At 50.1% G+C, this 13,962-nt stretch overlaps 5 protein-coding genes across 5 annotated transcripts; 2 read left to right on the top strand and 3 right to left on the bottom strand.

Moving 5' to 3' along the window:
- Positions 1-2,957: 2,957 nt before the first annotated feature.
- FIESC28_08057 (uncharacterized protein) lies at positions 2,958-4,722 on the bottom strand (the record flags this gene model as incomplete). Its single annotated transcript, XM_031162196.1, has 3 exons — positions 2,958-4,159; positions 4,225-4,587; positions 4,641-4,722. The coding sequence occupies 3 exons, from the start codon at positions 4,720-4,722 to the stop codon at positions 2,958-2,960; spliced, it is 1,647 nt and encodes a 548-aa protein (XP_031013758.1).
- Positions 4,723-5,993: 1,271 nt separating this feature from the next.
- Positions 5,994-7,541, bottom strand: FIESC28_08056 (uncharacterized protein; the record flags this gene model as incomplete). Its single annotated transcript, XM_031162195.1, has 4 exons — positions 5,994-6,014; positions 6,074-6,708; positions 6,763-7,178; positions 7,234-7,541. 4 exons carry the CDS (start codon positions 7,539-7,541, stop codon positions 5,994-5,996), a joined length of 1,380 nt encoding a protein of 459 aa, XP_031013757.1.
- A 460-nt stretch (positions 7,542-8,001) lies between these two features.
- Positions 8,002-9,003, top strand: FIESC28_08055 (uncharacterized protein; the record flags this gene model as incomplete). Its single annotated transcript, XM_031162194.1, has 1 exon — positions 8,002-9,003. One exon carries the CDS (start codon positions 8,002-8,004, stop codon positions 9,001-9,003), a length of 1,002 nt encoding a protein of 333 aa, XP_031013756.1.
- Positions 9,004-9,848: 845 nt separating this feature from the next.
- Positions 9,849-10,587, top strand: FIESC28_08054 (uncharacterized protein; the record flags this gene model as incomplete). The annotated part of the gene is made up of 3 exons (XM_031162193.1): positions 9,849-10,231; positions 10,397-10,477; positions 10,533-10,587. 3 exons carry the CDS (start codon positions 9,849-9,851, stop codon positions 10,585-10,587), a joined length of 519 nt encoding a protein of 172 aa, XP_031013755.1.
- Positions 10,588-10,979: 392 nt separating this feature from the next.
- On the bottom strand, positions 10,980-13,428 carry FIESC28_08053 (uncharacterized protein; the record flags this gene model as incomplete). Its single annotated transcript, XM_031162192.1, has 2 exons — positions 10,980-11,234; positions 11,290-13,428. 2 exons carry the CDS (start codon positions 13,426-13,428, stop codon positions 10,980-10,982), a joined length of 2,394 nt encoding a protein of 797 aa, XP_031013754.1.
- Between the last annotated feature and the right edge of the window lie 534 nt (positions 13,429-13,962).

Here is a 13,962-nt window from a genome sequence, read left to right as displayed (position 1 = left end):
GACGATGATGATGATGATGATGATGATGCGCATAGCGATGATGCCTCTTCCGATTCCGATCGCACCTTCGGAGCACCACCTGCTCTCGATGCCGATAACTCTGAACCCAACTATCGTGTCGTGAAGGATGCCAATGGAGGCGAGCGTTACGAATATGCAGAGGTTGATCCTGTTTATGACAGCGATGACTCTGATGCTCAAGGCCCCGTCAACACAATCGGAGACATTCCTCTCTCTTTCTACGATTCCTACCCTCACATCGGCTACGACATCAATGGCAAGAAGATTATGCGTCCGGCCACTGGCGAGGCCCTCGATGCCCTTCTTGACAGCATTGAGATCCCCAAGGGCTGGACTGGCTTGACAGACCCTGAGACTGGAAAGCCCCTGGACCTTACCCAGGATCAACTCGAGCTTCTCAAGCGACTGCAGATGAACGAGGTCCCCAACGAGGATTACGACCCTTACCCTGTATGCTCATCTCTTGCTCTTGCTTCGTTTTTGGTCGTTGCTAACTTATGTAGGACATGGTCCCTTACTTCACAAGCATTGAGGAAAAAATGCCCCTCAGCGCCGCCCCAGAGCCGAAAAGACGATTCGTTCCCTCAAAGCACGAGGCAAAGCGAGTCGCCAAGCTTGTCCGTGCTATTAAGGAGGGTCGTATCCTGCCCTACAAGCCTCCGGAGGAACGCCAACGAGAGGAGGAGGAGAAGGAGGAGTCTTACTATGACGTGTGGGCGAACGAGGAGCCACAGGATCCTCATGTCATGAACATCCCAGCCCCCAAACTTGCTCCTCCTGGATACGATCTCAGTTACAACCCTCCACCTGAATATCTCCCCACCGAAGAAGAGAAGGAAGCCTGGAAGAACCAAGACCCCGAAGAGAGAGAAAAGGAGTACCTGCCCGCCAAGTTTGACTCGCTCCGGAAGGTTCCCGGTTACGGCGAGTTTGTCAAGGAACGCTTCGACCGCTGTTTGGACCTTTATCTTGCACCCCGAATTAGGAAGAACAGGCTCAACATCGACCCCAACTCTCTGCTGCCGAAGCTCCCACGACCGGAAGATCTCAAGCCTTTCCCCACCCTTAACCAGACCATCTTCCGTGGCCACGACGGACGGGTTCGTTCTGTTTCTTTCAGTCCTGATGGAGAGTTTGTGGCCTCTGGTGGTGATGATGGTACAGTCCGGGTGTGGACTTTGAACGGTCATCAGGAATGGATGGCCAAGCTCAGTAGCGAGGAGCCTGTTAGCATGGTTCGATGGCGACCCAACAAGGAGACTCTCGTTCTGGCAGCTGCCGCTGGAGAGGATCTGTTCTTCATGATCCCATCAGTTGCTAGTGATGCCGTGGAGAAGGCGAGTCGCGAGGTTCTCGATGCTGGATTTGGCTATGCCACCAATGGCGCGCAATCTAGCACAGCCAACGGCGTTAAGAAAGAGCCCCCTGCCAAGTGGTCACGACCTGGTGCTAAGCTGGAGGCCGCAGGAGTTCTCCTCATGGCCACCGTCAGGTCGGCAATCAAGGTCATTAACTGGCACAGAAGAGGTGAATATATCCTCACGGTCTCTCCAACCGGACAACGAAGCTCAGTCGCCATGCACACTCTTTCCAAGCACCTTACTCAGATACCCTTCCGAAAGCTCCCTGGTCTCGCCCAAACAGCTCAATTCCATCCTTCAAGGCCACTGCTATTCGTTGCTACTCAGCGCATGATCAGATGCTACGATCTTCAGCGCGAAGAGCTTGTCAAGGTCATCCAGCCTGGTGCCCGCTGGATTTCCTCCTTTGACGTGCATCCTGGTGGTGATAACCTTATTGTTGGTTCATATGACCGAAGACTCCTGTGGCATGATCTTGATTTATCAGCTCGCCCTTACAAGACGATGCGATTTCACCCTGAGGCCATTCGAGCTGTCAAGTTTCATCGCAGCCTTCCTCTCTTCGCTGATGCCAGCGATGACGGCACCCTTCAGATCTTCCATGGTAAGGTTGTGAGCGACCTCATGGAAAACGCTACAATTGTGCCCGTCAAGATGCTCAGAGGCCACAAGGTCGTCAGCAAGCTTGGTGTTCTGGATGTAGACTGGCACCCCAAGCACCCGTGGTGTCTCAGTGCTGGTGCAGATGGAACATGCAGACTGTGGGCATGATCACATATCTGAACAATAATTCATCATTAGAACTGGTGAACTTTGGTCGCGGTAGGCTTTCTTCCAGCGATGGCGTTAGGATACAAAAGAATATCTCTTAGTCACAGTTAATTAGCACATACACAGAATCCGAATGCATTGTCTCTGTAGAAGCAACTCTGATCCTTAAACCCATCCCACTGCTTGACATATTCAATCGACGTGATCATTAAATATCATTAGTTGTCTGCTTTTGTTACAGGGCTTAGTACAAGTTGAAAGAAACATTCTCGCTATCGAATACCATGAATCCTGGTGAGATATCCCGAAGACAATGGTCTCAACATTTCTATACTGTAGCGTATGTTTTCACTTCTGGACTATTATGTATCAAAAGCGACCGTAGCTGGGGTTTAGATCACCACTTTAACAAGATTCGGAGCGTGTATTGTAAATGAATATAAGCCTGGTCCAAGATGCTTATAAACAGAAATTAAGAGCTACGTTGATTCCATCCACTTGTTATGCATACACATCTTCACAAAGCTACAATTTGAGGGAACTCGACGCGCACCATAGTTGAATAAACAGAATATTAGGAAATTAGTAAAGTGGGATTCGTAATACATAACTACCTGCTACAAACAAACAACCCGAAGTATCAGGAATTGCACTATTGTTGTGAGTGGCCAACCTATTGCCACTCACGGCCACGTCTTCCCATCATATCGCCGGGTGACCAACCATGTGAATATCACCTTTTCAAAACTGCATATGCCCGGCCGTCGTCGTAATGACTTCATTTCCTTTACGCATAAGCTTTATTTAAAGTTCCTCACGGATCTTGGCATGAGCCTGAGCCTCAGCCTCAGCAGCCTTCTGCTTAGCGGCTTGACCACCAAGCTGAAGCTGGCTTGCAACCCAGTTGTAGGTATCACGAGCAGTATCTCCGAGCTTAGCGAAGAAGGTTCCGGATGGCGAGCTGGTACCATACTTAAAGTAGGTGGATTGCTTTCGGGCCTCGGCCTTGAGGTCCTCGAGCTTCGATCCCTGTGGGACAGGAACACCGTAGCTGTCGAGGTAAGCCTTAAGGTCGGTCTCAGACCACTCATCAAAGGCGGACTGCTTAGCAGAGTTGGTGGCGGATGTAAGATAGCTAGTGGCAGAGGCCCAGGTTGATCCGCCAGCCGATGAAGCAGAAGAGTAGGCGGACTGAGCAGCGTCGTAAAGCTCATCACGGGTAGCGTCCTTCTTCTCAGCAGCTTGCTTGGCAGCAGCATTTCCGCTGCGCTCCAGGTACTTCTTCAAGTTATCGTAGCTGAAGTCGTCAAAGGTCCAGGCATTTCCGCCGTGGGCAGCAACGTGAGCGTTCTTGCGAACCAAAGCCTCAAGCTCGTTCTTCTTGGAGCCCTGGGGAACGGGAACACCGCGAGCGTCAAGGTAGGACTTAAGACGGGTGTCGGACCAAGTGCCTACAGCCTGGTTGAACGCATCCTGCGCAGCAAGTGATGCACTGTCGGTGGCCTTGGCGTACTGGTTCTGAGCGTTGGAAGTAGCAGCACCGTAAGCAGAGGCGGCGCTTCCAGAAATGTTGTCGCCGAGAATGTCAGCTCTGTTCTTGCGAACAAGAGCGCGGAGTTCGTTGGCCTTGGTACCCTGGGGAACAGCGATACCGTTCTTATCACAAAACTCCTTGAGCTGCGACTCGCTCCAGGCATCAATGATCATGTCGGTTAGGGTAGCGTAGGCACCTTGAGCACTGGCGGTAGCACTGGCGGCTTGGTCCTGGGCCTTAAGGTAGGCAAGGCGGGAGTTACGACGAACAGAGGCAATGAGCTTGTCACGAGTCATAGGCTGAGGGGCAGGGAAGCCGTGGGTGTCAAGCCACTCCTTGAGATCCGATTCAGACCATGTCTCGTAGAGCCAGTTTCCAGGGTAAGAAGAAGCCTGGTTAGCCTTCTTGGCAACAGTCTCGTAGTTAGAGCGAGCCTTCTGGAGAAGAGTGTCACGCTGGCGGGGCTGAGGGGCTGAATATCACAGTTAGCGATGTGCGACCAAAATGGGCGGACAATATCGTTTGGAGCACACTTACCGGGAATTCCGTGCTTGTCGGCGAATGCCTTAAGCTGACTCTCAGTCCAAGTATCAAGAATCCAATCCTTGACATTGAGCCACGCAGAATGGGCATTGCTCTCAGTCTCGTACCAGTTGGCCTTCACCTGGGACAGTAGGCTGTCCTTGGAAGCGGCAGCTTCATTCTTGGTTTCCTTGCCCTTAGACTGCAAGTAAGCACTCAGCTGGTTGGTATCCCAGCTGTTGTAAGGGGAAACGACGTAGGCATCCCAGTTCTTCTCAATCAAGGACTCGAGATCCTTACGATCGGCCGGGGAGGGGTATGGAACATCATGATCAGAGAGCCATCGTTCCAACTCGGTCTCATGCCACTTGTTGTAAACTGTCTTGATGTTAGTTCAAAGGTTCGCCAAGAAGAGCGAAATCGTAGCTTACCTGGCTTTGATCCAGGAAACCAGGTGCTGGCAGCAACACCGTTGATGGCCACTGCGGCCAGGACGGCGTTCACAAATCTCATTTCGGATTCGGTAAGGTGTTGCCTTGAAGAATGAGTCCAGGAGGTGATCAGGAAGATTAGGTAGGTAGGAAGGGTATCACGATATCAATCAATCACCTCAGCCGATGTTGACTGGTTTGAGTATGAAGGAGGAATGAAAGCAGTTGTGAAATGAAGTAAAGCTCAAGCGCGGTGAAGGTGGGAAAAGGCAGCTCAGAGGGCAAGCCACCAAAAGGGAAATCTATCACGTCACCGTGCGCTCGTCGTGGGTGGCTGGAATCTGGCAGTTCCAATTGCACTGAAGCAGACAGGTTACAGGCACGGAAAAGTACAGGATACTTACGCAAGAGCTCAACAAAGCTTGTGATTTGAGAGACAAGTAATAGGCAGGCACACCAAAGAGTTCCACAACAATATGTAGCGCAATACTTGATGGGCCGTTAACGAAGGGGCATCAGCGTCACCATCAGCATCATCATCATCACTTATCCTTCATCATTTCGATGAGATTTACGCAAACAAGCCTTGGATGAGTGCCCTCCCCAGGCGCCACCATGACGTATTTACCATGACTGGCCCCGCACAAGCTCCAGGCTCGAACGGGCATGATGCGGGATGACTAAGATTGACCTGCCAATCGGCACGTTCCGCTGCCAGATGTCGCTTTTAGCTGGTGTTAAATTGCCCATTCAACAGAAGCACATGCTTGGTTTCAGCAGTGATTCTTACAACAGAGCTGGAGGACGATCTCGATTCACCGGTGGAACAAAAGCTCCGGCAGGGATGATTGATGCTAGGTAGCTATGACCTGCCGGTTGCACGACATTACATACAACATACAACTTGATGATTGTTCGGCCACGTCGAGGTTAAAACACAGCTATTAGAATACCCAAAATATTCTCCGGCCAGAAAGAAGTTCTTGATATCTTATCCTCAGAATTCCAGAAAAAGTGGCCCCTAAAAGCATAAGACACGAAACATGTTGGTCATCTTGTGCTAGCTTAGAGGATCTTCGACTGCTTTATTTCAGAAGCCTAAGCCTTAAGAGGACATTTCTTCTGTTGTCCACTTGCTTGTGCATAACCTTCAACTTATACAAACAGAACACGTCAAAGATAGACCCCAATTGCTTTTTTTTGAAGCGTAAATGTTTTGCCTCCAAAAAGCGGAGGCGGGCATACGCCGAGATAATGCTACATTGATCTATGAATGCCCTCATCACGTCTAAACCCCAGCGCCCAGGCTCGTGTAACCTGTAACCCGTCCCGCGATATCTACCGTGATCACAATTAAGCGTAGAAGTTGACCGTCTGTTTGAATCTGTTAGTAGGGCTCTTCGGCGATAGATATCGAGATATCGTATACTTACGTCCTTCTTCTTGGCCTGCACCTCAGCAATAGCATCAACATAGTGCTCGTGGCCAATCTTGTTCTTGCCTGATCGCAAAGCAATCATACCAGCCTCTACACACACAGCCTTCAACATTGCACCTCCAAACTCGTCCGTGCTTCGAGCCAGTTCACCCCAGTTCACCCCGGGGTCAACTCTCATTTTGCGTGAATGGATCTTCATGATCTGGGCACGAGCCTCCTCATTGGGAAGAGGAAATTCAATCTTGCGATCGAGTCGACCAGAACGGAGCAAGGCTGGGTCGAGAACATCCACACGGTTTGTCGCAGCCAGCACCTTGATTCGATCGTCGGAAGCGAATCCATCGAGCTGGTTCAATAGTTCCAGCATGGTTCGTTGCACCTCACGATCACCGCTCTTCTCGCTGTCGAAACGTTTGGTACCAACGGCATCTAACTCGTCGATGAAGATGATAGCGGGTGCCTTCTCTTTAGCCAGCGCAAAGCAATCTCGGACAAGCTTGGCACCGTCACCAATAAACATCTGGACTAGTTGAGGGCCTGCCAGCTTCAAGAAAGTAGCATCAGTCTGGGCAGCACATGCTCGTGCTAGGAGTGTCTTGCCAGTACCAGGTGGGCCATACATGAGTGCACCTGAATTGAGTTAGCCGCATGTCCCCTTCTCTGCATCGCACCGATAAACTCTACCTTTGGGGGCTTTGATGCCAATCTTCTTGAACCTCTCGGCCTCCTTCATTGGCCATACGATAGCTTCCACCAACTCTTCGATCTGTTTGTCCAATCCACCAACATCAGTGTATTGTTCTGTAGGCTTCTCATCAACTTCCATGGCCTTGACACGGCTGTCATATTCAGCTGGAAGGGTATCGAGAATAAGATATGAGTCCTTGTTGACTCCAATGAGGTCACCGGGCTTTAGCTTGTCGGCGTCCACGAGACCGATCAAAGGGAGGAAGATCGTTTGACGTGTAGATGTCTTGATAACGGCTGACTTTCCAACTCGAGTCGCATCCAGGTCAATGTTCGCACCCTCTTCGGAGGATTCGGCAGTTGGGTCGAGGTCGAGCAGTTCGACAACATTTCCGACGAGGTATGGGAGTTGTCTACCAGCTGCCATTAGCGATGACGCCGACAATTGATCATCTTCAGAAAACTTACCGGTTGTTGGCAATCTTATCCAGGTTTTCTTTGATTTTCTCGCCCATGGCAGCCTTCTCATGTGATAACCGGGAGAGCTCGCTCTTCATAATCCGAGAGTCGTTCTCAAGAAGACGCTTGCGAGTTTGGATGTCTTGTGTGCTGAGTCCAAGGATCTCTTCGTCAAGAATATCATCGTCCTCTTCCTCGGCGTCTTTCATGTCGGCATCGCCATCAGTGGGCTTCTTCTGGTTCTTGTCGTCGCCATTTCTCTTCTTATCCTCCTTGTCTCGGCGGTCGAGATCATCGAGCTCCTCGAGAGTCGACATGATGGAAAATGACGTGGATCAATTTATCGACAAATGGAGAGCAGAGTAGCAGGTCGAGTCGAGAGCGCAAATATTATGCTGTGCTTGTTATATCGTACGGTGAGTTTGCAAATTGGAGAGGAAAGCTATCGATGCTTGAACAACATCAAAAGACGAAGCCGTGGTAGGTAGGCAGTCAGGTCGCGCGTAATCAGCCTAGTCCACCAGTAGCAACCTAACAGATCGGTATTGGCTTCAGTGGCCTTGTACCCTGTAGTCCCCGGGATCGGGTGTGAGTTGATCCGATGCACGGACCAGGGTTGTGAGTGGACGATTGTTTGATATCAATCAGGCTAGCTACGAGCGCTGGTGGAATTTTTGATACGGCGGCAGAGCCAGCAACAGAACTTCATGTACGCACAGCATTGGGACCTCATTCTGGCTGATTGTTGCTAACCGTCCCATGATATAGCTACAGATCATGGCTTCCAGGATATCACGGGCTGTATCGCCCTGTCTGCGTCAATTGCGCAGAGAATCTCGGCTTCCCCACACATCATGGATCACGGCGGCTCGTAGCATTTCGACATCGCCCAGTTGCTCTGCTGCCGTGAGCGATATCCGAAAACCGATCGACCAAGCCCCTGCGACCAAACCCCCAAGCGCTCGTCCTGTTGAAACAAGAAAGAGCCAGCTGATCCGAACCTATACCTCGTTACTTCGAACGACTCCTCTGATCTTGTTCTTTCAGCACAGTAACTTGACGGCTGTGGAATGGGCGGCTGTGCGGCGAGAGTTAAAGAAGGCTCTTTCTGCGGTTCCTCAGCCCAACGCAGTCCCCGGAAGCGAACCTGTCGATATTACTCCGTTAGTCCAATTACAGGTGGTACGAACCAACATGCTGCGCGTAGCCCTTAAACTCGTTGAATTTTACGACCCTGAGGCTGCCGCTGCCTCTGATAAGACGACGCGAACAGCACGAGGCCCTCTCGTCCACGATTTGTCTGAAGCCGCCTACGATGCTATCAAGAATGCCGAAGTCCCTGAAGATTCAAACTACGCCCAAATCGAGCCAGTGATGGTTGGTCCTTTGGCGGCTCTAGTTCTTCCCGCTGTATCTCCAGCACATGTTGCTGCGGCCTTGAGCGTCCTAGCCCCTGTCCCCGGCAAATTCCCTGCTCCCTCAAGGAAAAAGAACCCTGGATATCACGATGCTACCTGCCAAAGCGGCCTTGCGAAACTGCTCCTTGTTGGTGGCCGTGTCGAAGGCAAGATCTTCGATCAGTCTGGCATCAACTGGGTTGGCGGCATCGAGGGTGGCTTGGACGGACTGCGCGCCCAATTGGTCGCTCTGCTCCAAGGCGCGGGCTTGGGCATCACCAGCACACTGGAAGGTGGAAGCCGAAGCTTGTGGCTAGCTCTGGAGGGTCGAAAAGGTCAGCTGGAAGACGAGGCCAAAGGCGACCAAAAGAATGGAGAATAAGACCAGGGTTGGGAATCGACAATGATGATGTACAAACAAGGGGCCTAGCAAAGGCTGTGTATGTGTAGATGTACCAACAGCATATTGGATCGTTTAAAAATTCGACACGGTTAAATAAGAAAACCAGCCATCAGAAAGTAGATGGTGTGTTCTATTTCATGTCTCTTATGATAGATCTTATTTTCCACATGATGCCATAGGGAATAGTGTACATTTAGGATTTCGCGGTTTTACGTCGATCCAATATAGGCTCAATCATGGAAAGGACGATGAATTGATATTCCCTATAAACTTGGGGTGATGCAACTAATTACAATGTGGACTTGCATCTTACCTCATTGTTATCTAAATATATTGTAAAAAGATGTGTTTAATCATGGATAAACTACTAATACACTCGAGGTAATCTCGAATTGTCACTTCAATGTAACAAGTGTGGCTGAGCTATGTGGCTGGAACCTATTAAAGACGCAGGCACTAAGGCAGTAGTGTACCTGCCTTTAACTACCCTGACGTCGAGGTCTACAGTGGAGGATTTGTGATGGAAGCTCAAGCAACGACCCTTGACCTCCTACCACCACCCCGCCTCAAACTAGCTCCATCAACAGCTTCTTGCATCACAGCTGCATACAGAAACTCACATCGTACTTTTCAAGAGAAGATCGAGTCCTAAGCCCAGCTGTCATAGTGGAAAGGAAGTGCGAGTGCTCAAATACATCGTGCACCTTTCACCGACCCAGCACCGTTTGTTCAGTAGCGCATACAGAGCTCGTTACCCGGCTGGCGCAATATTTACCCAAACTTGCTGAACAATCGCAACTCTCTCGAGACTGCTACTTCAGGCCATGGACTTCGCTCCTTATCAATCCTCTCCGCCGGAGCATTCACGTGTTACCTCGCCCGACTATGCCTCCCCACGACCTTCGTACGATGCTCGTCGATCTTTCTCTCCCGTTGCTTCTCCTCCCCCGCTCCAACATCCGCAACCGCAGCGAGGATGGGGCGGTTTCGATGGCCAGTCGGCTGGCTGGGCGGCGATTAGTCCCGACAGTCGGGCTTTTGGAGCGTCAAGTACAATGCCTGGTGCTTTTCCTGTGGCAGAAGTTAGCGAGTTTGATACAAGTCTAGGGATGCGCTTAGATTATGAGGCATGTCTGGCATACGTCGCTTTCCCGCCTATAGGAGCCATTATACTTCTCATCCTGGAGCGAAATAGTGACTACGTGAGGTAGGACTGACTCCCTCTAGCTTCCTCTGAAGCCCATCACACAACATATTTCCAGCATTCAAGTTTGTCTAACACGTACATCAGGTTTCATGCTTGGCAATCGGCATTGCTATTTACGGCGATCATGGTCTTTCACCTCCTCTTCTCATGGTCAACGTTTTTTAGCTGGCTGTTCTTCTTATGTGATGTTGCTCTAATTGCTGTGCTCACACTGCGCGCTTATAAGGACGCCGAAATTCTTGACAGGTATGGACTGGTTAACCTCTGTCTTATTTAGATTTGGTTGTTAATATCTCTCTAGGTTCGAGGTACCCTTTTTCGGTGCTTTAGCCAGTCGCTTTCTCGACGATGAATGAACAACTACTCTGGACATCGTGGCCTACATGGCACTGTTTTGCTTTTAAACATTGACTCTCGTCGTTCTTATAATACCCCTTACCAGCTTCCGGGCATACATTTTACTTGTCCATATTGGGGCCATCTTTGTGGCTCACCACACCACACTGTATGTGCTTATATTGAAACAGCAAGTTTAGTTCACCTAGCGTTCTTATCCCGACGTAAGAGCCTTCATATCGGGTTGCTAGTGCGCAGAAATGAATCATATTGCGTTCTGTTTTCTACAACATGATGTTTTGGTTTTTGAGGGATGCCCCATAGCCTCAGACGTCTTATGTTTGAGAGTGCAAGTACTGATACCCTAAGGATACTACCGCGAGCCTGAACTACCGTTCCACAGCCTCCCTTCTTAAAATCTGCTCAGGACGGGCATTACTGTCCCCTTCACAGTTGGCTTCCCCGCAAATACAACCTCACCAATCTTGGTCTCAGGGGAGCTACCCACCTCCAACCATCTGGCTAGAAGATCATTGCTCTCTTTAGGCTTCACTGAATCATCTCGAGTTCCTACTGTAATATGCGCGACACGGTTCACACACTGCCACTGATCGTCCTCATCCGCAAGGCGAACAACGATAGCCATGATTCGGTCGTCGAATACAACCTGTAAAACGTCAGCTGTGTCACACAATACGGGTCAAGGTCGCCCAATATCTTACTCTTTCAAGAATTACATCACATTCGCCAACCTTTCCTTCGGGGTTACCGGCAGCCTCTAATTCTTTATGAAGGGTTGTGTACTTTTCCCAAAGCTCGGGGTGAGCACTGCTGACAGCCTTGTGAAGCAGGGTGACGTGGAATTTTGGCTGCACACGTCTAGTCTGCTTGAGCTGTGTATGCAGCCGAGAGATTTCCTTGGGGGTACTCTTGAAGGCTTGTTCAAGGGCATTGTTCACCTCGCGGGCAGGAACACTAACAGACATGTACTCCAGCTTCCTTGGCTTTTGCGCCTTGGGCTGTGGCTTTTGCTGTTGGTTGTTCTTCTTACCCCGGTCAGGGATATCATGTCGAAATTCTGGCTTGTATCCGAGAGCAAAATCAATGGCAGCATCGAATGCCTCCGAAGATGGAACCTCCTTGACAAGATTGGGGAAAACCTTGTGCAATTGTGTTACAACAACCTCGAGGTTCTGTCGGCTGCCAGCTGTCGGGTCAAGGTCAATGAACGCATCGAAGCCATCGTCAGGTCGGCCGTGGGGATTGCAAGCTTCGAATCGGTTAATAAAACCTTCCATTACACCAATAAACTTTTCCTTATCGCTTGCTGCGTGGATTGTCTGGTGGTTGTCTCCGCGCTCAATGATTCTTTGCTGAGTGATTCGTCGAATCTCGTCGATCGTTTCTTCATCATGCTTAAAGTTCAAACACACAAGCTTGGCTGTAGAGTGCTGGAGTTTCACATCTGTGATGATTTGCTTTCGCTCATGTCTCTGTGCATTATTTCGGTCCGCAATGACGGCAGGGTGGTCCTTCAGCTCGTCCAACACCATCTTGGTGAACCGTGGAGGGCGGCCCTTGCCAGAGATGTTATCGTTCTGAACATGTCCCCAGCCAAAAAGATGCGAGAGTCCCATGGCGATTGTTGTCTTGCCGCAGCCAATGGTAGCAATAGGACACAGAATTACGTCTTGTTCCACCTCTGTCATGGCTGGGGTGTCGAGCTCTCCAAGATTAGCTGCATCTGCTCCCTTTAGATTCTTGAAATGCAAGAAATCGTCACGGAGGGCAATGATTCCATGGTTGTTGTTGTACTCCTTCCCAAGCTTGGGGTCTGCGGCAAGTCGTTTCCGAGCATAAAGAAGATACTCTTCCGTGATCTTGGTGTGTTTCTTGAATTTAGGCTGCTTACCAGCAATGAGAGCCTTGGTGCATTCCCGCCACTGGCGATACATCAGATATGGTTCCTCAAACTTGTACTTGAAGAACCAGTCCTGGAACGGCTGAGTGGCTGGATCATGCGACATCTTGCAACGAATGACAAAACCCTCGACATCGCGGCCATCGTGAGCCCCAGTCTCAGCTACTTCCTCGAGGAAACTCTTGACCTGTTCGATATCGTCCATAACAATCAGACCAGTTTTTCGGAAGGCCCATTCATCAGCAAACTCCTGAACAAATCGACTTGGGTATGTGGCAAACTCTGGAAGGTTGAGGTTGATGCCGTGGAGATATAGTCCTGCCTTGTCAGGTCCGTATGCTAAAATGTGCTCCTCGAATTGATCATCACAGAGCTCGGCAACGGCCGTAACATTTCTCTTGCGAAGTTCTCGCGCCAGGTCTGCTTTTGTCTTCCCAACAGCAGCCAGCTGCTGTTCAAGGCGTTGCTCTCCGGCACTTGCATGACTGACCTGGATGTCGTCTCGGTCACCTGTCGAATGCTTACTGCAAACAACCAAAGTGTCGTCTTCGAGTCCAGCAATAAAAATGATGCAACCATTCTCTTTGAGTGTGAGCTCGTAAGGGCCTTGTGTCCGCGTGAAAATGTTCTTCCATTTGGTCTCGGGGACCTCATCAACGTTGAAAAACTTGTCATAGCCTCTCACGGCAATCTCTGGCTCGTTCCTCCGTGTTTTTGTCGTGAAGAGGCCACGGGCGTAAGTTGGCAGGTTAGGTCGTTTGTAGTCCCAATCCTGCATGCGCCATGAGTCGACCTGGATACCATCCGCTGATCCCTTTACATCGAAAGTGGTCTTTTTGACTGAGAACCCGTTCTTTCTCTTGTCCTTTCGAGCATTATCCAAAGCACGTACGACAGCTGATACGGCTTGAATATCCTGGGGTGTGTATGGAGCAGACATCTTGTCTGATCTTGTGCGGGTAGTTTGGAACGAACGCTGGTTCGTAGCTATTCTTCGGAGGGGTGTGAGAAAAGAGTGAACAGAACGGCGATAAGAGTGCATGAGGTTAAGGACGGTGTTACCTCATACAAGAGTGAAGGAGCTCCTCAGTTCTACTCCGAATTTGTGTTTTTGAATCTGCACCTTCTGTTGCTGTTTGGAGAATACCATCAATGCTGAGTGATTAGGGAGGAGCGAACTCAAGAACTCACCTTTCCCTTGACAGAAGGTCGAATGAACAAACACAAAGGTATCTTTCAGGTACGGCGTAGGTTTTCCGAATATGTGCACCGCAGCGTCCGAAGGGTATACGAATGGATAGGGGAATTGCGGCCAAATTCTGAAGATCACACTCCCAGCTTTTATACAGACTCAGCTGGCAATGAGGCTGTGGCGATTGGTGCGGGCCAGGAACGAGGAGGAAACTGCCTTGGTGCACCGCCTCAGTAATGGCTTCAGGTCTTCAAAATGAGTCAGACCGCAAATAAATAAGGG

Source organism: Fusarium coffeatum (assembly GCF_003316985.1).
Source record: "Fusarium coffeatum strain FIESC_28 chromosome Unknown BRIP53273_contig_181, whole genome shotgun sequence".
Taxonomy (NCBI): domain Eukaryota; kingdom Fungi; phylum Ascomycota; class Sordariomycetes; order Hypocreales; family Nectriaceae; genus Fusarium; species Fusarium coffeatum.
This window is presented reverse-complemented; position numbering and strand designations above follow the sequence as displayed.